Source organism: Exserohilum turcica, assembly GCF_000359705.1.
Source record: "Exserohilum turcica Et28A unplaced genomic scaffold SETTUscaffold_3, whole genome shotgun sequence".
Taxonomy (NCBI): domain Eukaryota; kingdom Fungi; phylum Ascomycota; class Dothideomycetes; order Pleosporales; family Pleosporaceae; genus Exserohilum; species Exserohilum turcicum.
Window position 1 is genome coordinate 2,979,256 of NW_007360136.1, and position 27,717 is coordinate 3,006,972.

General features: G+C 51.4%; 14 protein-coding genes across 14 annotated transcripts; 7 read left to right on the plus strand and 7 right to left on the minus strand.

Annotated features, from left to right (window-relative positions):
- Window positions 1–232: 232 nt before the first annotated feature.
- Window positions 233–2,995, plus strand: SETTUDRAFT_91583 (uncharacterized protein; the record flags this gene model as incomplete). Its single annotated transcript, XM_008029594.1, has 1 exon — window positions 233–2,995. One exon carries the CDS (start codon window positions 233–235, stop codon window positions 2,993–2,995), a length of 2,763 nt encoding a protein of 920 aa, XP_008027785.1.
- Window positions 2,996–5,083: 2,088 nt separating this feature from the next.
- SETTUDRAFT_164035 (uncharacterized protein) lies at window positions 5,084–6,303 on the minus strand. Its single transcript, XM_008029595.1, has 2 exons — window positions 5,920–6,303; window positions 5,084–5,642 (listed from the first exon to the last, which is right to left on the minus strand). The coding sequence occupies exons 1-2, from the start codon at window positions 6,050–6,052 to the stop codon at window positions 5,383–5,385; spliced, it is 393 nt and encodes a 130-aa protein (XP_008027786.1). The 5' UTR covers window positions 6,053–6,303; the 3' UTR covers window positions 5,084–5,382.
- A 557-nt stretch (window positions 6,304–6,860) lies between these two features.
- Window positions 6,861–7,814, plus strand: SETTUDRAFT_164036 (uncharacterized protein). Its single transcript, XM_008029596.1, has 2 exons — window positions 6,861–7,330; window positions 7,391–7,814. Exons 1-2 carry the CDS (start codon window positions 6,984–6,986, stop codon window positions 7,581–7,583), a joined length of 540 nt encoding a protein of 179 aa, XP_008027787.1. The 5' UTR covers window positions 6,861–6,983; the 3' UTR covers window positions 7,584–7,814.
- Window positions 7,815–8,619: 805 nt separating this feature from the next.
- Window positions 8,620–9,812, plus strand: SETTUDRAFT_164038 (uncharacterized protein). Its single transcript, XM_008029597.1, has 2 exons — window positions 8,620–9,086; window positions 9,148–9,812. The coding sequence occupies exons 1-2, from the start codon at window positions 8,832–8,834 to the stop codon at window positions 9,547–9,549; spliced, it is 657 nt and encodes a 218-aa protein (XP_008027788.1). The 5' UTR covers window positions 8,620–8,831; the 3' UTR covers window positions 9,550–9,812.
- A 1,075-nt stretch (window positions 9,813–10,887) lies between these two features.
- SETTUDRAFT_138019 (uncharacterized protein) lies at window positions 10,888–11,983 on the plus strand. The gene has a single exon (XM_008029598.1). The coding sequence runs from the start codon at window positions 10,975–10,977 to the stop codon at window positions 11,677–11,679; it is 705 nt and encodes a 234-aa protein (XP_008027789.1). The 5' UTR covers window positions 10,888–10,974; the 3' UTR covers window positions 11,680–11,983.
- Window positions 11,984–13,180: 1,197 nt separating this feature from the next.
- SETTUDRAFT_32589 (uncharacterized protein) lies at window positions 13,181–14,012 on the plus strand (the record flags this gene model as incomplete). Its single annotated transcript, XM_008028853.1, has 2 exons — window positions 13,181–13,275; window positions 13,322–14,012. 2 exons carry the CDS (start codon window positions 13,181–13,183, stop codon window positions 14,010–14,012), a joined length of 786 nt encoding a protein of 261 aa, XP_008027044.1.
- A 426-nt stretch (window positions 14,013–14,438) lies between these two features.
- On the minus strand, window positions 14,439–17,132 carry SETTUDRAFT_138023 (uncharacterized protein; the record flags this gene model as incomplete). Its single annotated transcript, XM_008029599.1, has 1 exon — window positions 14,439–17,132. Exon 1 carries the CDS (start codon window positions 17,115–17,117, stop codon window positions 14,439–14,441), a length of 2,679 nt encoding a protein of 892 aa, XP_008027790.1. The 5' UTR covers window positions 17,118–17,132.
- Window positions 17,133–17,682: 550 nt separating this feature from the next.
- On the minus strand, window positions 17,683–18,783 carry SETTUDRAFT_164040 (uncharacterized protein). Its single transcript, XM_008029600.1, has 3 exons — window positions 18,433–18,783; window positions 18,185–18,382; window positions 17,683–18,120 (listed from the first exon to the last, which is right to left on the minus strand). The coding sequence occupies exons 1-3, from the start codon at window positions 18,745–18,747 to the stop codon at window positions 18,115–18,117; spliced, it is 519 nt and encodes a 172-aa protein (XP_008027791.1). The 5' UTR covers window positions 18,748–18,783; the 3' UTR covers window positions 17,683–18,114.
- Window positions 18,784–18,973: 190 nt separating this feature from the next.
- Window positions 18,974–19,999, plus strand: SETTUDRAFT_164042 (uncharacterized protein). The gene is made up of 4 exons (XM_008029601.1): window positions 18,974–19,055; window positions 19,120–19,172; window positions 19,229–19,525; window positions 19,586–19,999. The coding sequence occupies exons 1-4, from the start codon at window positions 19,004–19,006 to the stop codon at window positions 19,706–19,708; spliced, it is 525 nt and encodes a 174-aa protein (XP_008027792.1). The 5' UTR covers window positions 18,974–19,003; the 3' UTR covers window positions 19,709–19,999.
- Window positions 20,000–20,347: 348 nt separating this feature from the next.
- SETTUDRAFT_32592 (uncharacterized protein) lies at window positions 20,348–20,933 on the minus strand (the record flags this gene model as incomplete). The annotated part of the gene is made up of 2 exons (XM_008028854.1): window positions 20,348–20,797; window positions 20,850–20,933. The coding sequence occupies 2 exons, from the start codon at window positions 20,931–20,933 to the stop codon at window positions 20,348–20,350; spliced, it is 534 nt and encodes a 177-aa protein (XP_008027045.1).
- Window positions 20,934–21,941: 1,008 nt separating this feature from the next.
- Window positions 21,942–23,468, minus strand: SETTUDRAFT_91605 (uncharacterized protein; the record flags this gene model as incomplete). Its single annotated transcript, XM_008029602.1, has 4 exons — window positions 21,942–22,099; window positions 22,160–22,253; window positions 22,315–23,187; window positions 23,304–23,468. The coding sequence occupies 4 exons, from the start codon at window positions 23,466–23,468 to the stop codon at window positions 21,942–21,944; spliced, it is 1,290 nt and encodes a 429-aa protein (XP_008027793.1).
- Window positions 23,469–23,870: 402 nt separating this feature from the next.
- SETTUDRAFT_154943 (uncharacterized protein) lies at window positions 23,871–24,638 on the minus strand (the record flags this gene model as incomplete). The annotated part of the gene is made up of 4 exons (XM_008029603.1): window positions 23,871–24,145; window positions 24,298–24,473; window positions 24,520–24,565; window positions 24,620–24,638. The coding sequence occupies 4 exons, from the start codon at window positions 24,636–24,638 to the stop codon at window positions 23,871–23,873; spliced, it is 516 nt and encodes a 171-aa protein (XP_008027794.1).
- Window positions 24,639–25,350: 712 nt separating this feature from the next.
- SETTUDRAFT_154971 (uncharacterized protein) lies at window positions 25,351–25,958 on the minus strand (the record flags this gene model as incomplete). Its single annotated transcript, XM_008029604.1, has 3 exons — window positions 25,351–25,526; window positions 25,624–25,738; window positions 25,794–25,958. 3 exons carry the CDS (start codon window positions 25,956–25,958, stop codon window positions 25,351–25,353), a joined length of 456 nt encoding a protein of 151 aa, XP_008027795.1.
- Window positions 25,959–26,280: 322 nt separating this feature from the next.
- SETTUDRAFT_20893 (uncharacterized protein) lies at window positions 26,281–27,532 on the plus strand (the record flags this gene model as incomplete). Its single annotated transcript, XM_008028754.1, has 3 exons — window positions 26,281–26,691; window positions 26,743–26,829; window positions 26,885–27,532. The coding sequence occupies 3 exons, from the start codon at window positions 26,281–26,283 to the stop codon at window positions 27,530–27,532; spliced, it is 1,146 nt and encodes a 381-aa protein (XP_008026945.1).
- Between the last annotated feature and the right edge of the window lie 185 nt (window positions 27,533–27,717).

The window sequence follows — 27,717 nt, forward strand, 5'->3', positions numbered from 1 at the left end:
GCGAGAAATCACTCGATCTCACTGGCCATCTCCTGATGTTTCCCCATTTCCTGCCTGCAAATTGCATCGACGTGTATATATTGGCCCCCAGTCTTGCCCAGGTCCAACCTTTCCTCTCCCCAAGAGATACCCATCAACCGTAATAGTGCAACACACGAAACCTGACTGCAGGTTCACAACACGCGATTTTCACTCTGGCTTCAGGCCACACACAGGCTAGTCACAAACCACAATGACTTCATTCGACGCCTACACCGATCGAGCTGCCAAGGCCCTGGCAGACAGCTTTGACCTTGCCAAGGGCTATGCACACTCACAACTCACACCTCTACACCTCGCCGTGTCGCTGATAGATCCGCCCAAGGACCTCGCAAACACAGTCGACGTACCACCGCCACCGCTATTCAAGCAGGTCCTCGAACGTGCCAATGGCGACCCTCAACTCTTCGAGCGCAACCTCAAGAAGGCCATGGTCCGGTTACCAAGCCAAGATCCTCCACCAGAGCGCACTTCACCGTCGCCCGCCATGGCCAAGGTCCTGCGCTCTGCCGAAGAGCTGAGCAAAACCCAAAAAGATAGCTTCATCGCCGTCGACCATCTCATCATGTCGCTTTGCCAGGATCCGCAAATACAGCGCATCCTCGCCGAATCAAACGTACCCAACACAAAGCAGATCGACAACGCTATCCAAGCACTTCGAGGCACAAAACGGGTGGACTCGAAGACGGCAGACGCAGAGGAGGAGAATGAGAACCTGAAAAAGTTCACCATCGACATGACGGCCATGGCACGAGAGGGCAAAATTGACCCAGTCATCGGCCGTGAAGACGAAACACGGCGAGTCATTCGTATCCTTACCAGGCGAACCAAGAACAACCCAGTTCTCATTGGAGAGCCTGGTGTCGGTAAGACTACAGTCGTCGAAGGTCTTGCCCGCCGAATTGTCGATGCAGATGTACCTGCCAACCTTGCAGCGTGCAAGCTGCTCTCTCTCGACGTCGGTGCTCTAGTTGCTGGCAGCAAGTACCGCGGAGAGTTTGAAGACCGTATGAAGGGTGTTTTGAAGGAGATTGAAGAGTCCAAGGAGATGATAGTACTGTTTGTTGACGAAATCCATCTCCTCATGGGCGCTGGATCTTCCGGAGAGGGTGGTATGGATGCTGCCAACTTGCTGAAGCCCATGCTGGCTCGTGGACAACTTCACTGCATTGGCGCGACCACCCTGGGCGAATACCGCAAATACATCGAAAAGGACGCCGCATTCGAGCGTCGATTCCAGCAGGTCCTCGTCAAGGAGCCTTCTATCCCTGAAACCATTTCCATTCTGCGAGGACTGAAGGAGCGGTATGAGACTCACCACGGTGTCACCATCATGGATGGTGCCATTGTCGCAGCAGCTACCCTTGCCGCCCGCTACCTCACCCAACGGCGGCTGCCAGATTCCGCTGTCGACCTGATCGATGAAGCTGCTGCGGCCGTCCGTGTCACGCGAGAGTCGCAGCCCGAAGCTCTGGACAACCTCGAGCGACGCCACCGACAACTTCAGATTGAGATTCATGCTCTCTCCCGGGAGAAGGATGAAGCCTCACAGACGCGTCTGAAGGAGGCCCGAGCGGAGGCCGCCAACATCGAGGAAGAGCTGAGGCCGCTTCGCGAAATGTACGAACGTGAAAAGGGCCGCAGCAAGGAGATCCAGGACCAGAAGCTCAAGCTCGAGGGTCTCAAGACCAAGCTCGCCGAAGCTGAGCGTATGCGCGACATCCAAACTGCCTCCGATCTCAAGTACTACGCTATTCCTGATGTCGAGCAACGCATCAGCCAGCTGGAGAGTGAGAAGGCTCGTGCGGATGCCGAGATGTACGCAAGCCAGGGGGGCGGAGGTGGCGACTCTCTCCTGAGCGATGCCGTCGGCCCAGATCAGATCAACGAGATTGTCGCTCGCTGGACCGGTATCCCAGTCACCCGTCTCAAGACCACCGAAAAGGACAAGCTACTCAACATGGAGCGTCACCTGCAACAAGTCGTTGTTGGTCAGAAGGAGGCTGTCACATCAGTCTCCAACGCCATCCGACTTCAGCGCTCTGGTCTCGCTAACCCCAACCAGCCACCAAGTTTCCTCTTCTGTGGTCCTTCTGGTACCGGAAAGACGCTACTCACCAAGGCTCTTGCCGAGTTCCTGTTTGACGATCCAAAGGCCATGATCCGATTTGACATGTCTGAGTACCAGGAGCGACACTCTCTCAGCAGGATGATTGGTGCACCACCCGGATACGTTGGTCACGACGCAGGAGGTCAACTTACCGAATCCTTGCGCCGGAAGCCCTTCTCTATCCTCCTCTTCGATGAAGTGGAGAAGGCTGCCAAGGAAGTCCTCACCGTTCTCCTGCAGCTCATGGACGACGGTCGTATCACGGACGGTCAAGGCAGAATCGTTGACGCAAAGAACTGCATTGTCGTCATGACTTCCAACTTGGGTGCCGAGCACCTGTCGCGCCCCAACGCACCAGACGGCAAGATCGACCCTACGACCAAGGAGATGGTGATGAATGCTCTGCGCAACTGGTTCCTGCCCGAATTCCTCAACCGTATCTCATCCATTGTCATCTTCAACCGTCTCACCAAGCGCGAGATCCGCAGCATCGTCGACGTGAGAATGGACGAGATCCAGAAGCGACTCAACCAGAACGGAAGGAACGTGCGCATCGAAATGACGCCCGAAGTGCGCGACTACCTAGGTTCTGCAGGATACTCGCCCGCCTACGGTGCCAGACCGCTGGCGCGACTCATCGAGAAGGAAGTGCTCAACCGTCTTGCTGTACTCATCCTCCGTGGCGCCATCAAGGACGGCGAGACAGCCAGAGTGGTGCTCGATGAGGGACACGTTGTTGTCCTGCCCAACCACACGGACAGCGAAGACGATTCAGAAATGTACGATGAGTCTGATGCTATTGCCGAGCTGGACGATGAGGGCGCCGACATGGATTTGTACGACTAAATGCATAAAAAAGATGATGAGAGAAGTTGAGAGTTGGTGATTAGAGAGAGCGACATTTTGAGCACTGGCATTGCAAAGCATAGGCGGACTTCTTCTTCTTTTTTTGGTTTGAGAAATCAGATGCTGGATCAAACAGGCAACTGTCATCATGAGGGGTCTAATGAGTTATGAAAACACGGTGTTTTTTTTAATTCAAAAGTACAAGTACTTTTGACTGGTGTTTGGGAAACATGGGTTTACGAAAGCAGTCTTGTATACTGTGTTCCACTAGTAAGCTGCGCACCCCAGTAAGCTGCGCACCCCACCAAATCCTCACAACTCTATCTGCGCCAACGACCATGACTCAACAACCACGGCCTAAGGTGACATCTCGTGAAGGTAGACTAAGTCTCGCGATAGTCTCCTATTAGAATAAACTATACTAATTAATCTAAGCCCTCGCGAGAGCGTATGACGTACTAGAATCTACTCTCTAGACGCGTCTCTGTGGTGTCCACCCGCGATTAGAGATAGTCTCTGTCAACCGAAAGCTATCAACTACTAAAGAGCAGTCTCTTGTGTAGTGGATCCTAGACCTTAATTAACGAGGCTTTCTACCCTATATAATTAATGTACGACGCATGGCAGACGCTCTACTCGCAGCCCGCGGCCAAGATCCACCTCCTCCACCTGTAGGCAAGAACTGGGTGTCGCGCTTTGTCAACAGCTAGTCTGAGCTTCAGACTAAGTGGAACAGGAAGGTCTATAGCCAGCGCGCTCTCTGTGAGGATCCTGTCGCAATCTCAGCGTGGTTCAACCTAGTAGAGGAGACGCGCCAGGCCTATGGGATACTAGACACAGACACGTACAACTTTGATAAGACTAGCTTTATGATAGGCGTCGCAGCGACGTCTAAGGTAGTCACTAGCTCTGACACTGTAGGTTGGGCAGCCACAGTACAACTAGGGAACAGAGACTAGGTCACGACAATCGAGTGTATTAACGCGTCTAGCTGGTGTCTTCCACCGTTCGTGATCCTGTCTAGTAAGCAGCACCAGGCTAGCTGGTACTACCACATCCCTATAGACTAGGTGCTCGCTGTATCAGACAACGGCTGGACGACAGATGAGCTCGGCGTAGAGTGGGTAAAGCACTTTAATAGATATACAGCGCCTCGTACGCATGGAGTCTACCAGCTTCTTATCCTAGATGGCTATAGCAGCCACGCCACGCCTGAGTTCGACCAGTACTGCACAGAGAACAAGATCATCACTCTCTGTATGCCAGCCCATACCTCCCACCTGCTCCAGCCACTTAATATGGGCTGCTTTTCCCCGCTTAAGCGAGCGTATAGTCACGAGATCCAGGAGCTAGCTCGCTAAGGCGTCTACTATATTGACAAGATAGACTTCCTTACCGCCTATACACGGATCTAGCTAGCAGTACTTACGTAGCAGAACATCTAGGCAGGCTTCTAGGCGATAGGGCTTATCCCTCCTTGTCTAGAACGCGTCCTATCGTCGCTTACTGTCGTCTGTACGCCGTCTCTACTAGGGACAATAGCAAACAACAACGTTGTATAGACTGTAGAGACACCACGTACGATAGCGTAGCTTAAAAAGCAGGCTTAACACGTAAAGGACCTCCTTTACTGCTAGTTGTAGAGCCTAACAAGCTAAGCTATACGCTAGCTTATTAAAGGTTATTAGCTTGCGATAAACTTAGCGACTATACTTGCAGAGGAGAATAGGAAGCTTCGTACAGCTAGTTAGCGCCAGCGACGTAGGAGAGACCAGCGACGTTAATATATAGCTCGTGGAGGAGCGCTATAGGCCTAGTAAGGCCAGCAGCTCGCTATAGAGGCAGAAAGGGTAGTCGCGGAGGTAGAACAAGCTTAGGCTACTTAGGGACGTTAGCGCGCACTACTAACGTGTACGAAGTGCTATATCTAAGGACACACTAGGACTTAATATAGATAGTAATAGACTAGCTATGTACAAGATTGTATTCTATTATCTTATGTTGTTGTAGAGCTATCGCGTAGAGAGTCGCGTCAAGTTAGGTGGGGTGCGCAGCTTACTAGTGGAACACAGTATAGTTAATAAGATGAATATTTCAAAATAACTTTTTCTGACCTATTGCATTGTGAAATCGCAGTTACGTAGAACAGGACTTGTGCTGCAGCAGCCGTAGTCGAATGATGGCGCCTCATATAAACCCATTGCAACGATTGATACAGCCCAGTATTCACCCAATTCGTAACTCGTGCACAAAATCCAGTCATCAACTTTTTATCATTTCTTCGTCGAACATTCCGTTCCCATGATGGACTACTTAGCCAAATACATTGGATTTGCTGGTCTAAGCCCGGGTATATTGCATCCCACTCCACCACACACGCGAACATTTTAGTAGAAGAAACCGAGAATCTTGCCAGCAACGTGCTTTCTGCGGGCCTCCTCGTGGTCCATGATGCCAGCAGACGTGGTCAGGACAATGAAACCGAATTGACGAGAGGGCAGCAGCTTGACGACCCACTTCTCCATATCGCGGAGCTGGACGTTGTAGCGGGGAGAGATGACACCAGTCTTGTTGATGCGGCCAATGAGCTGGATGACAATCTTGCCGTTGCGGTGGTCGTCAACCTCCTCGAACTCGCCAATGTAGCCTAAAGGGTAAAAGTCAGTGAATGTTGCGGAGAAATAAACATCAGACGTCATGAAAAGGGTTCCGAAGACGTGTAAGTCCGCCGCAGTTAATATATCGGACACTTAAAGGTCAATGATCGTAGGAATCGAAATCATTAACTAGTTATCAGCCCGAAGAGCGGTGTAGGGATGCGGATGCGGATGCGAGTGTGCGGTTGCGAGACTCGAGCGTCGTTGGGCGTGTGAGGGGTGTTGTTTGTTCGGAGAAGAGCGCGTCTACAGAGAAATTGAACATACCGTGCTTCTGCATGACGCGGAGGAACTTGACAATGACCTTGGAGGAAGGGCGGATCAGGACCTGGCGCTTGCCAGCCTTCTCGGCGTTGTTGATGGCGTTGAGCGCATCGTTGAGGACAGAGGTCTTGACCATTTTTGCGGTTTGTGGAGATTCTCGGTGGCGGCGACGGCGGGCGACTGAGGTATCTACGCGCAGAGTTGGTGGTTAGCCTCCAGATGCCAGAGCGTGGAGAGTGCCCTCAGACTGCAAGCATGAGGGTTCTTCAGCTCTTGTCGCAGAGGAGACGCAGTGTCGCCGCCCTTCATCCTTGCGGAAGACGGCGATTGCATCCCCGGGCTCTGAAGGGCACTCGGGTTGACAAAGACATACCTCGGCTGGTGCGGGTGGTGAACGGTAGAGAGAGTTTGCGGAGATGCAAAAGTTCGAGTTTGACCTGGGAAATTGGTGTGGTGGACCGTGCGCTCGCTAACGCGACGGTGCTTGGCAGAACCAGGCCCTGGCGGTGCTTGGCTGGGGGTCCGACCGACGTGTACGCCAAACTTCAACAGACACTACATGCCATGGCCTCCAGAACTCTTTGGTTGGGGTTACCAAGTTCTGTTTAGGCGCATGTATTACATGCGTGACCGCAGAACCCAAAATTGTAGGCATAGCATCGATGTCGCGCCTTCACGGGCCGACGCGATCACTAACCGCTTTAGTCATGACGTAGCATCTCTACTTTGCCTCCCAGTGCCTCTCTATCTTCAAACGACGTATCTAGCAACTCACACTTCATCTAGACACCTACTATCTTGCCACAACCATGTCTGAAGCCTGCTGTACCTGCGCTGCGCTCCTCACCTCCATACCGCCAACATACGACGAGAAGACGGAGAAGCCGTCGCAGTTCGAACGTAGACTTGACTGCTGCGGCCGCGCCATATGTGCTCGTTGCCTGACGGACAACCCCAGATTCCAAAACTACTGTCCCTACTGCCAGATAGCGACCGGACCGTCTGCATTACCACCCCAAGGCCTACGCGACCCGCCTACATATTCGCCACCACCCGATGAGCAGCACATGGATGACGAGTTACCACCCTACTCAGCACACAACTCGCTGCTGACACCGCCGCCGGAGAAGGCCAAGAAGAAGGGCGAGGACGCACCCGATGTGCTGCATTTTGTCGACCAGAACAACGACTCGATACTCTCGTTATCACTGCGCTACGGAGTCCCCGCCGACGCCCTCCGTCGAACGAACAATCTGTTTGCCGATCATCTGCTAGCGGCGCGTAGAACGGTTCTGATACCAGGAGAATACTACAAAGGCGGCGTCAGCCTGAGTCCGCGGCCACTCGAAGGCGAGGAGGAGGAGATCAAGAAGACCAAACTGCGCAAGTTCATGGTCAAGTGCAAGGTTGCAGAGTAAGCACCCTGGGCGGTGGCTTGGACGGCTGAGACTGCAATACTGATTTTGAGTGACAGGTACGATGTTGCGCTTTTGTACCTCGAACAGGCCAGCTGCAACCTCGAGCAAGCGATTACTGCGTTCAAGGCGGACGAGGAGTGGGAAAAAGAGCACTCTCTGGAAGCAGCAAAGAAGGGTAAGTCGAGGGCTTCACAGAGTCTAGGACGTCGGAAATGGGGGTTCGGAGGCCTTACGGGTCAAGCCTCGTAGCGCAACAAAGTGTTTCTTCTGGTCAAAACTTTTGCGCAGTGCATGCGTTGCCGCTGTGGCTCGCCGCGATAACCGTCAAGGCTGGCCGTTCGCACGGTGACAGCGGTAGTATCCGCACATGCGGGTCATCAACCTCTGGCGCTATGGAGAATCGTCCGAGCAGGACAGGCAGGCAACCCATGCTTCGGTGATTACGCATGTATGCATGTTTCTACCATCGGCTAATACGGCTCTCAACATATCCAAATACAAGACGGCACTTTTGTTCCATTGGAAACTCCACTATTTCGGTATGTCGTGTGCAATGGTACACCACCGGGTTATTGGCCATGCCGATCGAACCGTGTATCTTTCAAGTACTGTGGCTTGTCGTTGGTTCTTCGGCTCGAGGCGAGCCATCAGAGTCAGACGTCGAGCGGCTGCATCCAGCACGCTTTTGACAGCATCGAATGAAAGCCGCCAGCGACGCCCAAATGCAGCTTGAGCAAAAGTGTGAAACGTAAATGCAAGCGTGGGCGCTTCCAAGGGCTGCACACTCGCTGCTTTGGGAGACAAGTCTCGGCGCTTACAGCGCGCGCTGTGGCGCTTCTGCGCGCTGATTCGCCGGATGATTATCACAGCAGGGGTGTGCAGAGAAGCTGTATACCCCACAACCGAAGCGGTATGTGTTGCTAAATGTACACATGCAGTAAGGTAGCACAAGGGCTAATGCGGGCTAATAGTGCTATTCTCGGCCTGGCCTTGCATGCTACGCGCCTGGGAAGAGCAGCTTGGGTATGGCCATGAATCGAGCAGGCCTGGCGCTGCCGAACTAGAGCCTATTGCTGGTAGTCGCAGCGGCAAGACAGATTGGCTATTCTCTTCTCTGCGTGTGTACGTCTATTTCCGGGGTGCGAGGCTTGTCGAGGGCTGCAGGGGAGCGGAGCGGTTGCAACGATGGGTTCTGTGGGCTTGAAACCACTTTGGTGACCAAGTCGTTTTAAAAAGCATGTGCCACCCCCAGGAGTGGTGTTGTTGTTCCCAACCCAGCCCAGGCAATAGTTCTCTCCAAGCCTCAGGACGGTATATCAGGCCCTCTTTCTTCGCCTGTTGGTCGTTCCCTTGTCTTGTTGTCGGCCCTTCTTTTATTTTGCAAACGACAATAGGTGCTCCTGGTTGACACCTGTTTGACGATACGATCTTTATACCTTTTGTTTCTAAACGTGCGAATAATACGGCGACGTCAGTCTTGAACCAACAGTAGTCAAGATGAAGATCAACCCCGCTCCTTTCCACTTGGCCCAGGCCGTCATCACGGGGCTCGTCGTTGTGCTCAGCATCGCTATTCTCGGTACTTCGGCGTGGACTCTCGATGTCTTCAACAAGCAACATCTTTCCAACCCGTGGTGGGTACCCATGTGGCCACAGCATTTTGACGTGCAGGGAACCAAGGCGCTGGTTGCATCGGCGGTTGTAACTCTGGTTCTCTGCGGTGCTTTCTTGATCGCATCGTTTGTCCCTCAGGTGAGTGTGGCTTTTACCTACGCTGGTACTTTGCAAGAGCCACGCGACTAACCAGCGACAGTTGGCTCTTCGTCAAAAATACACTCTTCGCGCTCTCCTTTCTCTGGCAACCCTGCTCCCTACTTTTCTTCTCACTCTTATTACCACTGTCTGGGCACATATACTCAATGGCAACGCGCCTGATGTCGACACGATCCAGACGTGGACATGCAGGATGGCAAACTCGCATCCAGTGGAGCAGGACTTGCCGTCCAAGATTGCTGTGCCGGCAGGCATGGGCAACGGCGACTTCAAGACACTTTGCCAGTCGAGCAAGTTTGCTCTGTGGGGCACACTGATCGTCTTCTTGCTGGTGGGGGCTAGCATGGGCGTCACCATTGTCACGTGGATAGCGGACAAGTGGGCGGCGCGGCAGCACAGGAAGGAGGTTGAGATGGGCAACATTCCGGCCAACCTGCCCTAGATGGTGGGCGAGCGGTGTGCTATCTGAGACGGGTGTTTATGTAAGAGCTAGTTTGGTTGGGTCAGAAGCAAGTTTGGATGTTTGGTATATCCCAGGGCGCATCTTCATGGGCGAGAGACAGGGGGCTGGAGGTTCTCTATCAGGCGTACCGGCGTCTTATTGGCGCGACAAGTCCCTTTAGGGCCGACGACGGGCAGGATGCGTGTTTGTCGATTGTACTTTTATTCCGCATACCGCAACAAATGGAAGAGGCCGGATGGCGCTGGAGCTCGTGCTGCTGTGCTCATGTCAGTGATTGTGCGTCGCGGGCGGCGTGGAGGAGCTATTATTAGAGGCCATGATGGAGTATGGCGCAGGGGAAAGGCAGTGGTGGAATGGGAAATAGGACGGGTGCCAAGCAAGGGGCGGAGATTGGGCCTGGCAGGGTTGCATGGGGAAGGCGCGCTGGGGGGGGAGGCAGGCACAGGCAGGCACAGGCACAGGCACAGGCACAGGGAAGGAGCCACGGGCGGCGTGTCTGGGCTGGGCAACCGTTTGTGGCCGGGCAAGAGCAACCCACGGCAAACGCGCGCTGCAAAATGTCTTTTGCACGGCCAAGAGGCGCGGCGGCCTTGAGACAGCGAGCCTTGTCAGTTTCAGCGGAGCGAGGCGGTATGCAGTCAAGACCAAAGTCTCAGTGTCGGTCGCAGACGGGCAGGCGACAATGCATTGAGTGTCGCTGGCTGGCGGGCTGTTGCATCCATCGTGCCCTCGGCGTCGAGGGCGTGGATGAGTAGGCCGGCGGCCAGCGGCGGGTTTGGCGCGTCACACGCACGAAACATATGTGAGTAAGTAGGCCACAAAGGACGTGGGCGACCTACTCCCACTTGGCCTCTCTCTTGCACGCAGCCGCCAGCACGCAGCCGCTGCCTCGCCTCGCCGCGCCCGCCGCGCCAGTGCCGAGTCGGGTCGTCGAGCTGCTATTCTGTGCATTTGCCCGTGGGCGGTAGCAAGCCGATTGCATCGATCACCCGTCCCGCCATCCCAGATCCCGGTCCGCCTTCAGCCACCCCAGCGAGGGCTCGAGCGTGCATCCAAGCGGCATCAGAAAGATCACCCCTCTCCACCGCGGCATAGAGGCCGCATAATCCTCTGCCCGGCTGCGGCCGCCCTCTTTTCTCCCTCCTGCCCGCACCTTAGCCCCGTTCCTGGCATCGCCATGCCCCTTCGCTGCACGCCCGCCCACACCCACGCCCGCACCACGACGCTCCGCCCCAGCATCACGCCCTGTTTTGACCCTCACGGCACCTCGTCCGCCTCCGACACCCTCTCCACCACCTCGCACACCTGCGGGGCCTGCACCCGACTATCCGACCGCAGCCACGCCTCGCCCCCAACGTCCCCAACGCCCCCGGCTCCCGACACCCACACGTACTCGCCGTGGGAATGAGGCCCCGAAAGAGCGTGTCCGAAGGCTACAAGACGCACAAGATGTCGTCTTCACGCTCGGAGCGCATCGCCATGGCGAGACCTCGCCTCGACGTCAAGCCCCCGCGCGAAGCCGTGCCCGACGACTACCAGCACGAGCGCGAATTGCTTCCCTTCTGCGGCCTGCACAAGATTGGCGGCTTTGCAGAACAGCCCACCACAAACCCGCACCTCTACAGCCCTTCCAAAGGCCCCAGACCCGCCCATACATTTCCCCTGACCGCCGAAGACTTTACCCAACCCTTCTCAAGCCACTCCTCCATTGGCAGCGACTACTACTCAGCCACATCCCCCTCATCGCAACGCCTGCACAATCCCTCGAAGCGTTCGTGGCACGACGAAGACGAAGTCAGGCCACTAAACACAAACTTCCTCTTCGACCCAGCCTCCAACAGGTCCATGAGTATGAGCGTCGACTTTGACGACGTCCCCGTCAGTCCCATGAGCGAGACTCCCCCGCAAGGCTCCAACATGCTGCCTCCCACACGCCAATACGCCCAACCCCGGTCGAGACGTACAGCCCGCCGAACCATTAGCGACGACGATATTGACGTGGATTTTGAAAACGGCGCGCGCATCCAAGGCCGTGTGGGCGCTGGTACCGGCAGTGATTTTGAAGAGGCTGATTTTCTGAGCCAAGAGGTACCGATGAGTGGTATTTAGCCGCCCTCTCTCTCTCCTCTCCCATCCTCTGCTTCGCTTCTCTCTCGCATTTCAACAATATTTCCATTCTTTTCCCTCTTCATCGGGAGGGAAATCTATTTTCCCCACGATTTTCCTCTCTCTCTCTCTCTCCTCCCATCCACCTCTCCAAGCAACTCATTCGATAACATGGCGCTTAACGGTCGGCGATTATGAAGAAATGTTCATGTTGGCGCGTATACCCGGGAACGTTTCTTTTTTCTTCCTTTTTCTTCTTCTCTATTTCTTGTTGCCCTGTTTCCTCTTTTTCCTCTTCTTCTTCTTCTCCCCTTCTCCTATACACACACAATTCTACTTCGTCTCGCGTTTCGGGGCCTGTGTTTATATATATAACTGCATGATACGCCTTCTTCTTCTTCTTCTTCTTCCCCCTTCCTTGTCAAACAAGGGTAATGTAGTATTTGTGTCCTTTGTGTTGTGTGTTGTTATTCTTTCTCTTCTTCTTCTTCTTCTTCTTCTCTCTCAAACAGCTTCCAAACAAACCAAGTTGAACAAAAAAAATTAAATATCATAATTAGATTTAACTACACCGTTCTCTCTGGCCCGCGTTTTGTATTTCTCCTTTGCTTTTTTTTAACGGTAACATGCTCCATGTCGATTGCTCGATTCCCCGATTCGCCATGTCGATTTCGATCCGGTCAACTGGCAATTTGCCTGCTTTTTTTTCTTTTCTTTTTTCATGGCTGCCTTGCTTGCTACGTTTGCCGTTGCGCACACGCGGGTACTCCCGCTTTCATGCGGAAAAAAAAAGATTACCATGTCGCTTTGCCATTGTCCCCCTCTCTTCTACTTCTTGTTCTTCTCTTCCGCGCTTTTTTTTGCCTTTTCTTTTTTTTTCTGTTCTTTGAGGGAAGGGAAGTATCAGTCATGGCGATATCGTGTCCTTGGATACTGCCTTTCCAATAGTCTTTTTTTTCCTGCGCTCATTGTACCTATTCGTTCGTTTGTTCAGCTGGATTTTACTCCCTGAACATATGTGAGTATTATGAGATCTCTCTACTTGCTTGGTTCTATCCAGTTATCTGCGTAACCACATTGACTTCCTAGGCGCCCACTCCTCACGTATTTGGTCTATCTAGCTGCCATTGCAACTTACCCTGATTCCTACATCGGTACAAAAGACAGGCTACAGATATTCACCACGAGACTTGTGGTAAACTCACATTCTCATCATTGCATTGTGCCTGGAGCAATGAGCGAGTTTCACTCACTGCGAATACATTTGCTGGATCCTTGCGTCTTCACCTTCACTATGCCGCTATCGGTCTCTGTTTGTCAGCAACACTCGCGAAATGGGTAGGCGCGGTCGCCTTCACCTCGTTGGCGCTAGAACCTTCTCGGCGTAGGTATACGGTACGCACTTGCCTTGCTACTTCTCTCTTTCTCTCCTTACCCGCTCTCTCTCTTGCCTCCCACATACATACACACTTATATTTGGTGCGATTCATCTGCAATCCTCACAATGTCCGATGCAAGTACGAATGGCAAGCGCCGTCGCAAGGACTGCGATGACGAAGCTCGCAAAAAGTTGCGTTGTTTAACAGGCGCTGGAACGCCGTTAGTACACTCTACATTCTACTTCTCCAATACTGATCATCATTAGCGTTGAATCAAAACCAGTCACAGTCATTGTCGGAAGCAACAAAGTCGAATTCTTCGTGCATGAGTCGCATCTTCGTGCAAGCTCAGATTTCTTCGACACACTCATGGATGGGCCCTGGAAAGACAGTGCAACAAGGACTATCAGTCTACTTAATCTTCATCACCAGCCTTTTAGGATTTATGCCAAGTGGCTTTATAGTGGTCGATTTTATGTAAAACATACCTTTGACGACGACGATGACGACGACGAAGAGATGAATGCGTTCACCATCACTGAGGTCGACATGCTTCGAGAATGCTACGAGCTAGCCGGTTTCATTCAAGACAGCGATTTCAGAGATGCGCTGCTCGACGCCTTCATTCAACACATGATTACGCAGAATTGTGATTCATGCCTGCTTGGAGGAACGATCTATGATAACTGTGCTGCATCATCGCCCCATCGGCAGTTTATTGTCGACTTCACCATTAAGTTTTGGCATGGTACAGATTTGGAGGACCTCTCCAACGAGGGACTTTTTCCACGTGAATTTGTCAATGACTTGCTTATGGAAATGTTCTCACGCCTTAGGCGCAGGGAGCATTGGACATCTATCAGGACGTACTTCAAGGATCTCGACATTTGCAAGTACCACGAGCACTCCATGAAGAATGAGCCCTGCTACAAGACGAAGCAAAAGGGCCTTTTCTGAGCCAGCCAACAGGCACTGTATGTACCCGTCTGCCCATTTTCGTCATCTCAGCTAATTCTTTATAGACACACTAAAGATATCGACGGTATTACATACAATCAGTAGAAACGGTGGAAATCTCTAAATGATGGCATTCAGGCAGCCCGGTAGACACACATTGGCCAAGGGCGATTTCTCTCCTGGCATTCTGTAGAATAGGCTTCCAAGACTCTGAAGAATGATATGAAAATTTGCGATTCACAATATGTATTTCTTCATGGTGACGACGTGAACCTTTTTCCTGCATTCCGATACGAGAAAACCACCGCATTATGCCCGTGTCGTCCGGACCAAACAAACGCCAACGCTATGCATCTATATTCTAGCAAATACTGGCAAAACCACACTCTACAGCCACGTGCCATTTCGCGCTCAGAGAGAAAAGGTCTAAGACGACGACTTTGTGAGCAGAAACCCCACATTACACTCTGGCTGCCTCAAGACATCAAGGAAGACATCGTCATCAACAGCGACGGCCATATCATCCACGGCCTCATCCTCGCCACTCTCCTCACGCTCCTCGCTCTTCGCCATGCCCTTGAGAATGCTCGTGTCAATATGGCGGTATTCCATCAGCATCCTCAACTTGGGTAGCTTAGCAGCGCGTCTAGCCTGAATCCTCGCCTCCTGCTCCTCGATATTGACCCGACTTGCTTTCTGCAGCGTTGGCAGTTTATCTTCATCGTCATCATCATCATCCTCATCTTCGTTACCAGCATTTTCATCTTCAAGCTTGGGTTCAAGCGAGCCCCGGCCCTCACACGTACAACCCAGCAAGTCGTGCGTCTGGCATCCCTCACGCTCATCGAGGCGGAACAAGTCGCGCAGCTCGTCCTGCGAAAACGACGACGCAGACGCCTTGTTATCCACGACGGCATTCGCAAGCCCCATCTTCATGACTTGGCGCTGATAAATCTTCTCGTCGAGGCCGCCCTGCACGAGGAACCGGTATACTTTGCACGGCAGTTTCTGGCCGTCGCGGTGGATGCGCGCCATGGCCTGCAGGTCCGTCGCAGGGTTCCAGTCGATGTCGAAGAGCACGATGCGGGATGCGCCGATGAGATTGAGACCCACACCCCCGGATTTTGCCGAGAGGAGAAACGCAAACGAAGATGTCTTGGGGGACTTGTTGAATTTTTCGACGAGCGCTTGGCGTTTCGAGGCGGGCGTGCTGCCGTCGAGCCGGAGGTACGTGTATGAGATGGAGACCAGGAGGCGTTCGATCATGTCTAGCGTGGTCGTGTAGTTTGAGACAATGACGATTTTTTCGTCCGTCGTCGTGTAGATGGAATGCACGAGGCTGTCGAGCAGTCTCAGCTTTGCACTGGAAGCGCTCGAGTTGAGGATTTTGCTGGGGATAAGTGGAAGGAGGGATTGCAGCATGTCGGATGGCGTGTCTTCATTGTCCTTGGATGACTTGAGCAGAGAGGGGCTGTTGCAAACCTTCTTGAGTACGTTGATGAGCTGTAGAGCGATGTCTGTACTGCCTAGTGCAAGCCGGAATGTCGGTGAATCCAGGATGGCGCGGTAGGCTTCTGCTTGTCCTTTGGTAGGTCTGCAAAAGACGATGTGCTCGGTTTTGGGTGGCAGGTATTTCGAAAGGACTTCTGCTGTTCGCCGGATCATGAACTGGCTAGTCAAAGACACGAGTTCTTTCCACCGAGCTTCACCCTTTTCAAGTTCTGACTCGCTCGCATCAGGCTGACGACTGCGCATGATGGGCAATTCAAACGATCGCTTGAAGGCTGATCGTTGGCCCAGGAGTCCGGGATTGACAAAATCGATAGCAGTGTAGAATTCTCCGAGATCATTTTGTAGCGGAGTACCAGATAGGATAATGCGTCGTTCCGTGTTCAGAGACTGGATAGCAAGCATCGCTTTGTTGTTGGCTGTCTTTAGTCTGTGACCCTCGTCTGCAATGACAATGTCGATACTGCCCTTCTTCAGATCCTCTTGCACAATACGCAACATCTCGTATCCGACAATCATGATGTTGTAAGACTTGCCCATTGTGAAATTGGCAATCTTCTTGTTCTTTGCATCTAGGACGAATACACCAACTCTTTCATTGCCGAGCCACTTACGGAACTCACGTTTCCAGTTGTCGACCAGTCCAGCGGGACAGACGATGAGGGCTTTCTTTATGACTGGAGAAGACTCGTGTATTGGGTTTTGCTTGAGCAGTGTCCAGAGAAGCGTGATGGTCTGCAGTGTTTTACCCAAGCCCATTTCGTCGGCCATGATTGCGCCCTCGCCCTCGCATCGCATACCCATGACACACTCGTAGAGGAACTGTACACCCTCGCGCTGATGGTCGCGGAGATGCTTGCTGAGGACTGGGTCAACAACTACATCAACGATTTGTTTTCCCTTGGGGCAAGAGTCGGGTCTCTTCATAATGAGGGCGTTGGGCGCATTCGGATCATGGCGCGGCTGTGGAATCGACGGGTTGCGTTGTGGCATTACGGTATTGGATAGCAAAGGTGCCTTGAATTGTTGCTTGCGTTGGGCAGAAGGCTGGTACTCTGGTACTGTCTCCCCACTATCGGTGGCTTCGGCTTTCTTATTCGATTTTGGTTTGACCGAAGACAGAGGCTTGTATCCTGGTTCAGGACGCTTTCGTTTTTCTACCGGGGCAGCTGCCGCCGTGCCCAGAAACATGCGTCCAGCAAGATAATCTGCCTTGTCCATAGAACCTTCAACCTCGAGCTCTTTGCCACCAATCGAAAGCGTAGAGCCGGGAAGTAGAGGTCGACTGCACCCTCCCTTTCCCAGCTCCTTTCCTGTCTCGCTATCTGTGAGAGTCGCATAACCGCCCACCACGGCAAGTACGCCGTCACCATCCCATGTCTTGTTCTTTTTGGCTGTGAATTTCCGCCATAACACCGTATAGTAGTTTCCTTCGAGGCCTGGGGGTAAGAATTGCGCCGGCGCGGGATTGTTCAGTGTGTTGAGTGGCTGGCGATTGCCTGAGAGCGCATTGGACGAGATCCTTCGCTTCTTGTTTGGCGGCTCACTACCGTCGATACGGGGGCGCGAGAGGGTAAGAGGCCGGAAAGGCTTCATGGTAAGAGGATTTGGTTAGTCAGGGCATCTCGCAAACCGAGATGGTTGTTTTGGTGGCGTTGGGAGTTGAGGCGAAGAGTGGAGAACGCGACGCGCCAAGCAAAACGCGGTCGTGCGTTATCACGTGATGTTATCTACCCATGATGTTGCTTGACTGGTACTGATAGCTGCTCCGTGAATCTTACACATATATGGAAATGACTTTGAGTGCATTCTCACGCACGATAGAGGCAAGACGTCCGCAAGCATATCATTTCTTCTCAATATTTCATATCTTGGATCTGATGACCCACGTCTTGTACCCTAGAGCCGATGTTGGACGTATGGTGATTCATAGACGATATTATAAATTTTGTAGCTTCACTTGGGACGGTTTCATAGTCAATTCTCTGGTACAAGTCATCAGAGGTGCATGGACGAGATCAAATTTCTGGATCGTCCAGTGAGCCCGGCCTTGCAGTCCACTCCGTCGTGGCTTTGCCGTGGCATCTCTTGATATTCCCATTTACCAATTGACCCCGTTTTGGTTGTTTCACATCTATCACCTCCTCTTGTGGCAGCTTTCAAATCTCGCCTTGTTGGGCGAAGGGTGTGCATGTCATCAGCCACCGAGGTCTTAAATTGATTGCATATTGTCTGCGTACGTCCGGTAGACGAGAACATCCTCCTTCAGTTTTTTAGAAGCATATCAAGAAAGCAGGGCTTGATGAGCTAGAAAGTATTCTTCCTTGCCCACAACCGGCGCATGCTCGTCAGCCAATCAATACCACCAACAATGATGGGAGCATTTCAAATGCATAATCCGAATAGACCGATATAAAGAGCAGCATGCACAGAGCTATGTGGCCCGATACCGATTGTAGATAGTATTCGTGTATCCGCATGCTAAAGTAGCTAGGTTCAAACCACGAAAGCATGGTTGAAATACTGGTAAAAGCAATGTCGCAAATGGCCGCCATCAGTCCTGGGCAGCACTCGAAAACTCCCCTTTGTAGTACTACGACTATTAGCTAATATTAATATGCGCCACAGATATGGGGTCAGACTTTCAAAAAGGCCGCACTTACCTCGGACACATTCTTGGCCAGCTTTGGATCCCTCAACTTGGATTTTGCGGTCGGTATGGTCCAGTTGTTGACGCCCCACCACCATTTCCGTATCTGCGCGCCTGCACTTTGTCCACTGAATTTTGTTGACCGGTTCCAATGCCGCCAGCCGTTGAGTACGAGGGTCCAAAGTACGCCCTGAGCAAAACACATTATGACCTATTATCGTCAGCATGCGTGTCGCCCTGCTGATAACAGGCCCATGGTACCTGGTCCCGCAGTGTAATCCACAAAACACCTTTCCATCCCTGTGCATGCTCAATGCTCTTCAGATAACTTTGCTCGAAGCGCAGGTCTGGCAGCGGGGGCATGGCCTTTCGTCGCGGCAACGGGTCCAGTATGCTGAGGGGAATCTCATCTTCGCCAACGTCCGAAGCATCGGGGTCGGGGTGCTGATTGAGCTTGACAGGCTGCCTCTCGGAGGCGGCGGTCGATGGGTTCACGTCGTGGTGCGGCGATGGATGGCGGTTGATGGACGCGCCCTGCAGCACGGAGCCGATTTCTGCGGGTATGTCCGAGTCCATGGCCGTCTGAATGTGCGAGGTGTGGAAATGGACGTGCAAGGCAAAGCAATGGTGTAGTGAAGATGGAGGCTTGGCAGTTGACGTCGGGCGTGCCTGCGTCTAGCGCAATGGACCCTTGGTGGCGGCGGGACGTCGAAGTCGCAGCATTGGCATTGGCACGGCGAGACACCCAAGCAACCCCACAACGACCGGGACACGACCACACCTCCCTACTCACCGACCACACACCGCATCCCGCCGCCCACCACTCGCCAAAATGGGTAACCAACAGTCAGGGCTGCTCGACAACATAGCCTCGGGCTCGAATTGTACGCAGCCGCCCCAAAAGAAGGTTTGTCTGTGAGACAGGAAACGCCTGCTGACAGCATGCAGTCGACCGCGAGGAGGTTGACCGCCTCAGGAAGCGATTCATGAAGCTTGACAAAGTGCGCCCCCGGCATCGCACCCACCGCCCGCGCCACCAAGGCTAACATGGCTCCAGGACAACTCGGGAACCATTGAGCGCGACGAATTCCTGGCCCTCCCCCAGATCTCCTCGAACCCCCTCGCAACGCGCATGATTGCCATCTTCGACGAGGATGGCGGCGGTGACGTCGACTTCCAGGAGTTTGTCTCTGGCCTCTCGGCCTTCAGCAGCAAGGGCAACAAGGAGGAGAAGCTGCGCTTCGCATTCCGCGTGTACGACATTGATCGCGACGGCTACATCAGCAACGGCGAGCTCTTCATAGTACTGAAAATGATGGTTGGAAGCAACCTGAAGGACCAGCAGCTACAGCAGGTGCGTATGCGCGCAAAGGACGAGCGCAACACGCTCTAGGACGGTACTGATCCATCGCAGATTGTCGACAAGACCATCATGGAGGCCGACCTGGACCGCGACGGCAAGATCAGCTTCGAGGAGTTTACCAAGATGGTCGAGAACACGGATGTCTCTATGAGCATGACCCTGGATCAGTTCTAAGCGCTGTTTCTCTTCACAAATGCAACAACATTCCTGATACGAGGATTTTCTTGGCGAGGCGTTCACGGTTCTGCAGGCACACTTGGGAACAGGCTTGAAAGTATTTGATATTCATCAATCCAGGGCTTTGACCCTGAACATGAGCAAGACGTATTTGGGTGCTGACCTTAACACGAGGCATCTGTGCAGCTCATTGAGTGTATGTATCACTATGGAAGAGACCAAAGCGACCCCTCCACAACACAAGAGATACCCCCCTCGACCTTTGCTTTAGCCATCAAACTATAAATGCGATTGTCTCTGTCATTGCCGATGGGCAATTTTTGAGGTCTTGGACCATACACAATTCTTTCCCCAATACCATGTCGTAAAATCCAAATTCATCTAGCATTCCACGAGCTTTTGGCCTCCAGTGTCAGGACCGAAACTGCGAAGAAAACGAGCAAAACCATTGGCCTTTGGCACAAGACTTTGAATTACGCGAGATTTATGGCAGCCGTTACAATATCCATTGGCTGACCTGGTGAGTATTCTAGTAGCTTGTACAATGCTCAGTCTGACACGCTCCCTGAGCGTCACTTTACAAAATCAAAACCACACCACGCTCCATGTCGAACGCGAGCTAGCAGCGCAGTTGCTTTACATAATATCCGCAAGGACATTCAGCAAGACTTTGTTCTCGATACGACAGCCTTCAGTTGGCGTGGCACCGTGTCTATATCTTACGCGAAGTCTAAAATCCAAGTCTTTAGCAGTGTACCCTTTTGGGTTACTCTTGAGAATGAGCGAAAAAGCCCATGAACAGAGTGTCGTCGTGCTTGACACATTTTCCTCTGTGACTGGATTGCTGAATGCCTGTGCCATCAAAGAATCCATAGTCAGCTGATTCAAGGGCTCGATGCAGATAGCCTCCTCAACTGGCTCTAAGGCCGATATTGGGGCCCCAGGGAAGTCAAAGTACTCCCATGGCGGAGATGCATGTTCCCGAGTGGAAGCTAGATGTGTCTGTTGTGAACCTGAGGCAATTGGCACTGGGCAAATTGTATGATTGGCCGCGTCCTCGCAGGATGTAATCTTTGCCGATTGCAGCTTCTCGAAGTCAGACCACAGCACAAAACATAGCATTATGGGATTTGAATACCTGAATCGCTGGCAGAGTAGGAACATTGTTGAGCCATTCATTTAGCTGAGCACCTTGATCATTACCGAGCGCCGGCCAGGACATGTTTGGGGCAGCAACCGCCGCATTACAATAAGCCTCGAGAAATTCATCGCGCAACCCCAGAGACTACAGAAGCCGCTTCAGCAGCCTGTTTTCCGTGGTGAGCGACTCAATTTGCTGATTGGCTCTGTGTTCGATGCCAACGTCTTCATATTGACGGATCTGGTCCTCGAGCCTTGCAATGTATTCCTTTTGTCGCGCGCGACACCGCCGTTGGTTGTTGCGGACGCGCTCAAGATCTACAGCCTGTTCTTTACGATCTACATCTCAGCAGCACCATGCGTTGCCAGAGCCTACGTACCTTTCCTTTCCGAGCCGCTCTGTGGTTACTGGTCCTTGTTCTCGGCTTCGGCGATGCAGGCGATGGTTGTTTGAATGACATACTGACGAGTGTCTACGTACTGCCCACTCTTATTTCCAGTGAAAAAGAAGGATGAATATTTGTTCAGAGAGTTGAGACGAGGGACGTTTCGCACATGATGAATGTCATGAAGCCGTGTCGTATCGTCGCTTGTCAAGGTGCCAAGATCAACCCAACTTGGGTTGTCTAGCTCCAGCCCTCGTGACCTAGATAACGAAACTTGATTTATCAATCAGGGGAGTACACTGGAATTTCTGATGCTGCTTTAGAGCTTTTTAGGGTAAATCAAATGTTTCGACATCACTGTGCTGTCTATGTCGTACACAATAGCATGACTATATTGTCGAAAAGACGCACCATAAACATGTTTACTAAGTTGCATTGATCAGATAGAACAAGCGGGATGAGTTTTTAACATGGTTCAGGATAATATTCCATTTTTGGATCTGGTTGGGATACGAATTCACTCACGATATCTCCCCGGCCAAAGTATACCTTTCTCAAGGCTGTATAGTCAGTGATCTTGCCTATGGTCTTCACATTCTCGGAAGAACTGGACCTAATCTAGTCCAGTGGCACAGTACTTCGTTTATATATTCTTCAAGTCAATAATATAAACCATGAAGCGAATGGGTTTATATTTGGAGATACTAAGTCAAGTCATTTCGTGATAGGCGATTCTTCACTCGGCGCAGTTGAAACATGAACCCACTCGCAATTACATATGCAAGTCCAGCAAATATTTGAGTGTGAAGATATTGACGAGAGGAAGAAGGTTGTCGAAGTGATAATGCGACGCCCTCAGAGACTACCCATTGCTGTTAGCTGGGAGATTACAAGCGAGTTTAGTATCCCAATCGTGGCCTACCAGTAGTGGGAACTATAACTGATGCCCAAGACAGAGATAGCAGCGATTGCAAGTTTGTTATCCCAGCAACCTCGACGCAGAGCGGGCCTATAGTCTTCACAAGGCGGTATCAGTACAGGTGCTGTGCAAACATGAGATGAAAAAGGCCAACGTACCATCCAGAAGACCCCAACGATATCCCCATATATGATCGCAAAGAACACAGTAAGTGCGAACGACGTAGCCGGCAGCCAAAAGCCAAAGCATGCAAGACCACATAACAGTGTCAGAACACCTGCTAGATTGATACGGCCCCATCGGTCACTAAATATACCAATAAATGGTCGTCCGACTGCCGTGCCTACATTTAACAACCCTATCACGCTGGTAGCCTGGGCCCTAGTGAGGCCTATAGATAAAGCAAAATCGGATAAGGAAAAGAGAAGGACAATATACCCTAGCATGCTAATGAAGGCCCAAGCAAGCAGTAGCAGCACATCATGACGTCTGAGGAGCTTGGTGTCAAACCCCAGCTGAGAAGGTTGGATGATGTGGTTTCGGTCCCGTATTACAGTTACCGCAGCGAGATTGGCAACAAATGCAATGACTCCGGTGATGCGTAGTGCCCAAGCGACAGTGAAACGCTGAATGATAGCCTCAGTGCCCCACGCAAAGGCAGCTCCGCCGACCCCAGAACCTGCAGCGCTAACTCCATTGGCTAAGCTGCGTTTTTCAAGGAACCATTGTGAGATAATGGGAAGGCTGGGGACATATAAGAAGCTGATGCCACAGCCAATAAGAATGCCCTGGCAGATGTGCAGCTGCCATACCTGAGTTGCAAAAGAGGCCGCGATGAAGCCGCTGCTTTGGAAGACTAAGCCGAATATCATCGTCATGTGTATTCCAAGATTCCGGGCAAGGATAGTAACGCCCGGTGCGATAAGCATGGCTATGGAGAAGTTGAAGCCGCCAATGAAGGCGTAGTCCCAGGTAGATGCATCTGGGAAGATGTCTTCGACTGGGTAATGCGAGAGATAGATGCCGTATGCCTAGATAAATCAAGCTGTAAGACTACTGATTGCGAAAGTAGATTCCGCGGTCGAAACACATGCAGGATTCAACCTGAAGACATCGAAGAAGACGCTTTTCAAGACTGTAGACTTACTGAAACCGTGCCCCACGTAAAGCAATTAATCGTGAAGCAGGCACCTACACATACCCAGCCGTATCCACCATCTGGAGGGACGTCTTCTCTTCGACCGTCATCCTCGCTCATCTCACTGAACTCGTTTGTGGTCGCGCATGGTGGATAAGCGGCTTGAGAGGCCATTTGACTTACCCAAATGAATTGAGAAGGGAAGCAGAATCAAGCATTCTGTTGTTCTTGAGACGTTAAAGTAGTCTTTGTTTACAATTTGTCACTCGCTCGACGTAGCATGTCGCTTTTGCAGCATGCGTGACGTAGTATGCGGCTGGCTTGGCAGGTACTTTGCATAGCGGGGGTGGCTGTGTACGAGAGGAAAACCTTTATGCGCGAGTTCTTTCAATGTTTAATTTCACACATGAGGAAATTATTCGATGGGGGCTGTCGGCGCATCGAAAAACACTGCCTGGTGTTCGAGCACGAGCGAATACTCCCAACTGATTACATATTGCTCAGGGATATTTGCTTGTTCGTCTCTGGCAACGTCGATTTCTCGTTCTCAATCCTCTTTCCATCCCTCTCGCTGTATCAATCACCGAAAAAATCAGAGTATGGCCGCAATCTTACCGTGTAATTGACGAATTCGTGTCTGCAATCAATCAATTTGTCCCTGTTGCTGCTCGGCATGAGCCTACTGCCCCCTTTATCTACATTCTCATCTGTGAATTGTGTACAGGCCATCGGGCTTGAGCTTTGAATTGGAGTGGTGAAGATATATCTCCATCGTCCCAGAATACGCAGCGAATTTACTGTATTGAAAGACTGAAATCCGCCGCAGACTTGCGCGATTACTAAGGCACAACCTTGAGTTGGCCAAACAGAAACGGTATCCAGTCAATTACATTCTTAAAAACGGCAGTCTACACAGCAAAAACTTGGTAGGCAAGCGCAAAGCACAGAAGAGGAGTCACTGTAGATGATGAGATATCGAAAAGTTTTCCATGCTGTTCGGGACTTATCCAGACGGGGTCATCGCTCCACTTGCTAAGGTCCCGTGATTCTTGTACATTGGGGTGCAAATGCTGCACGATGCCTTTTACAGGTAGTCCTGTAGAGTCATAGACGCGAAAATCGCAACCGAGCCGGAAGAGTATCCGAATAGCTTCGAATGCCAGCAGACGTGAATAGAACCTGCACTTGATCAGCCCCATTCACAAGCAGCTCGTTCACTATCTACTGTTTTCGACTGTTGCCATATAAGACAAGCACCTTCAACCTGCCGCCTCTAATCTAAATCATGATATGAATATTGAGCATCTAGCAGGAAGTGTCGATACGTTTTGCGAACCGCGACATCGTCTCAGGCAGCAGAGATCGCAAACGAGACGTTGCGGCAGGCTGGATCTATCGCAATTGCGGCTCGAAACATGCTCCACTGCTCTATTGTTCCAATCTCCATTCACTATTGTGCTCTTCGAACAAAAGAATCATTGAGAGACATTTGCGTTACTAGATTAATCTGCTCTTCGAACCGATCAATCTATAGGTATATGGATTTTTTGCACAGCTGAGAGAACAGACCATCAATATAGAAGACGTATATGATACCTATTTCGAGTACCGCTGCAACGATCCATGTCCAGAGGGGCGGTTCAGAAACCCATGCATGTCGATGCCAAGCCGGCAGTATGTCACTGGATGCATATCATTCGTTGGACGAGTGGCTGAGTACTTAAGCCGTGCGTCGCTAGCGGCTTGCGAAGGGCCAAGCAAGCATCGCTGTTGATACTTCACTCTGGCCGACTCTTCTCCAAGTCCTTGTCTCCATCAGAAGGCTGGCGATACGAAATATGTACATGCATCATCAGATGGGCTTTTCAATGCATTCCGCGATTGGCTATAAAACACCAAACCAATGTCGCTCCTGGTATACAGTTTACAAACTGCCAACCTAATTGATCCAAGAACTCATGTAATGCGATTTGTTTTTGTTTTCATCATTGATTACGCATTTGGAAATGGCGGCACTCTGATCTAGTATAACATTGCTGCTAAACGAGCTGAACTTTCACAACCAAACTTGGGCATTGTATTCAACCATGCACTTAATATACTCATCACCCGCCGTTGCCCATCCTTTGACGCCCTCGAGAAGGACAAGGCTCTTCATATGATCGTCGTTTTGGTCTGCAATGTAGTCGGCAAACCACCCAGCGGCACGAGTGCCACGACCCTTGGAAGAGGCTTGATTATGCAAAACACTTGTCAGTCTTACAGACACAATGGAGAAGAAGCACTGGCTACAGGCAAGCTTGCTGCCAGCTGGCGGGAGAGAACATACAGCAATACCAAATTATCTTACAAAGACCTGAATCCTTGAACAGCTTGTATGCAATCGGTAGGGTAGGGTATAAGCTTTCAGCGGGAAGGTTGATCGAGTGCTGGATAGTGCCACCCTGTTTTATTCAGCCTTTTGAACCGAGCCTGAAAGTAGTAGTTCACACTACATACCTGGCAGTCATTGCGACGCAAATCGACGAGAATATAGTCTTTGCTGGTAGTCTCTGTGCTCCGTTTCATCATGTCGAGGACCTCTTCCCGACAAATAGAGGCAGGGCTGGTTTTGGGTGCTGGGTAGGCAACATGCCATAGAGGTGTATTGCTTGTAGTAGCCATGGTGTGTTGAAACCTGCAGAATCTACGAGATGCGAAAAAAGGAGTCGTGCGAATTGCGCTTGGAAGCATTGTGACTATTTGTAAGAGCAGGTACCTGTATATATTTGGACTAAGTTTGTTACAATATGTCACTGCTAGACGATCATTGGCTGGGGTTTTGGCTTGTGATGTAACGTGCGTACGCACTGTCTTCAGTTGTACGGTAAAACTGAATATAAAATGAGACTATCGTTGGATATACCGATACTCAGACAGGCCATTGCAACAATTCAGCCTTTCGCAACAACAGGTTCCCAACGACGCTCTTCAGTAAACATTAAGTATGGCCTTACCTACCGTGGAAGAATCACACTTTGCCCAGAACGAACCGGTCGCCTCCAACAGGGATGGTGCCCCTGGGCAACGTCTGCTCGAAGAGCAAGTAGCTGTCGAGAAGGGCTCCGTAATCAAAGGACTAGGATTGCTTGATCGATTTCTCGCCGTGTGGATCCTACTTGCTATGATTGTCGGAATACTGCTAGGAAATTTTGTTGAAGAGACAGGTCCAGCACTCCAAAAGGGCAAGTTTGTCGGCGTTTCCGCACCCATCGCTCTAGGGCTACTCGTTATGATGTATCCTATTCTTTGCAAAGTTCGCTACGAGACGTTGCATCATTTATTTCGAAGCCGCGCTCTCTGGATCCAAATCGGATTCAGCATCCTTATGAATTGGATCGTCGCCCCACTCTTCATGGTACGTACCCAGCCAATTTTACTCTAGCTTCTACTTACTTACATGATATAGCTCGGTCTTGCTTGGGCCTTCTTACCTGATGAAAGCGACCTTCGTACAGGACTGGTATTGGTCGGACTAGCGAGATGTATCGCCATGGTATGTTTATTGAACGCTGTTGCTTGCATACAACGAGGCTCACGCTCATCGTCAGGTTCTGATCTGGAACGGGCTGTCCGGAGGCGATAATGAGTATTGTGCCATCCTGGTAGCTGTGAACTCTATCCTCCAGATGATACTCTATGCCCCACTTGCCATTCTTTTCATCCGGGTTATCGGCCATGAAAGTGGCGCTGTTGCCGTATCTTACGAGATGGTTGCAACAAGCGTTGCAGTTTTCCTTGGAATACCTTTAGGTGCTGCTATCCTGACACGATTTGTACTACGGATGTTGGTCAGCCCGGAATGGTATGAACAGACATTTCTGAAGTGGCTAGGCCCGTGGTCACTCATCGGCCTCTTGTATACCATTCTCGTTCTCTTCGCCTCCCAGGGTCGCCAAGTTGTCCACCAAATCGTCTCCGTCGTTTGGGTTGCCGCGCCGCTCATCGTTTACTTTGTTGTCATATTCTTCTTCACATTGTTTGTGTGTAACCAGCTTGGGTATGGATACAAGTTAGGGGTAACACAAAGTTTCACAGCTGCAAGTAATAACTTTGAGCTCGCCATCGCCGTCGCCGTCGCCACATATGGTCCTAACAGTGATCAAGCACTTGCTGCTACGGTGGGTCCGCTTATAGAGGTACCTGTACTTATAGGACTTGTCTATCTTGTGCGATGGATGGGCAGCAGATGGGCTTGAAAGAAGAACTAGCTTATGAATAGTACATGGCGATTGAGAATAAGCAGAGGATCAGGAAGAAAGGAATATCTTGCAAATATGGATCTTGAAATGATTTTTTTCCTAGTTGAGTTGAATTGAATTGAACGCGTGAGTGAAGTCCATCTCCAATACGATGACTGACATCCATGTGAACCCTTCTCCTA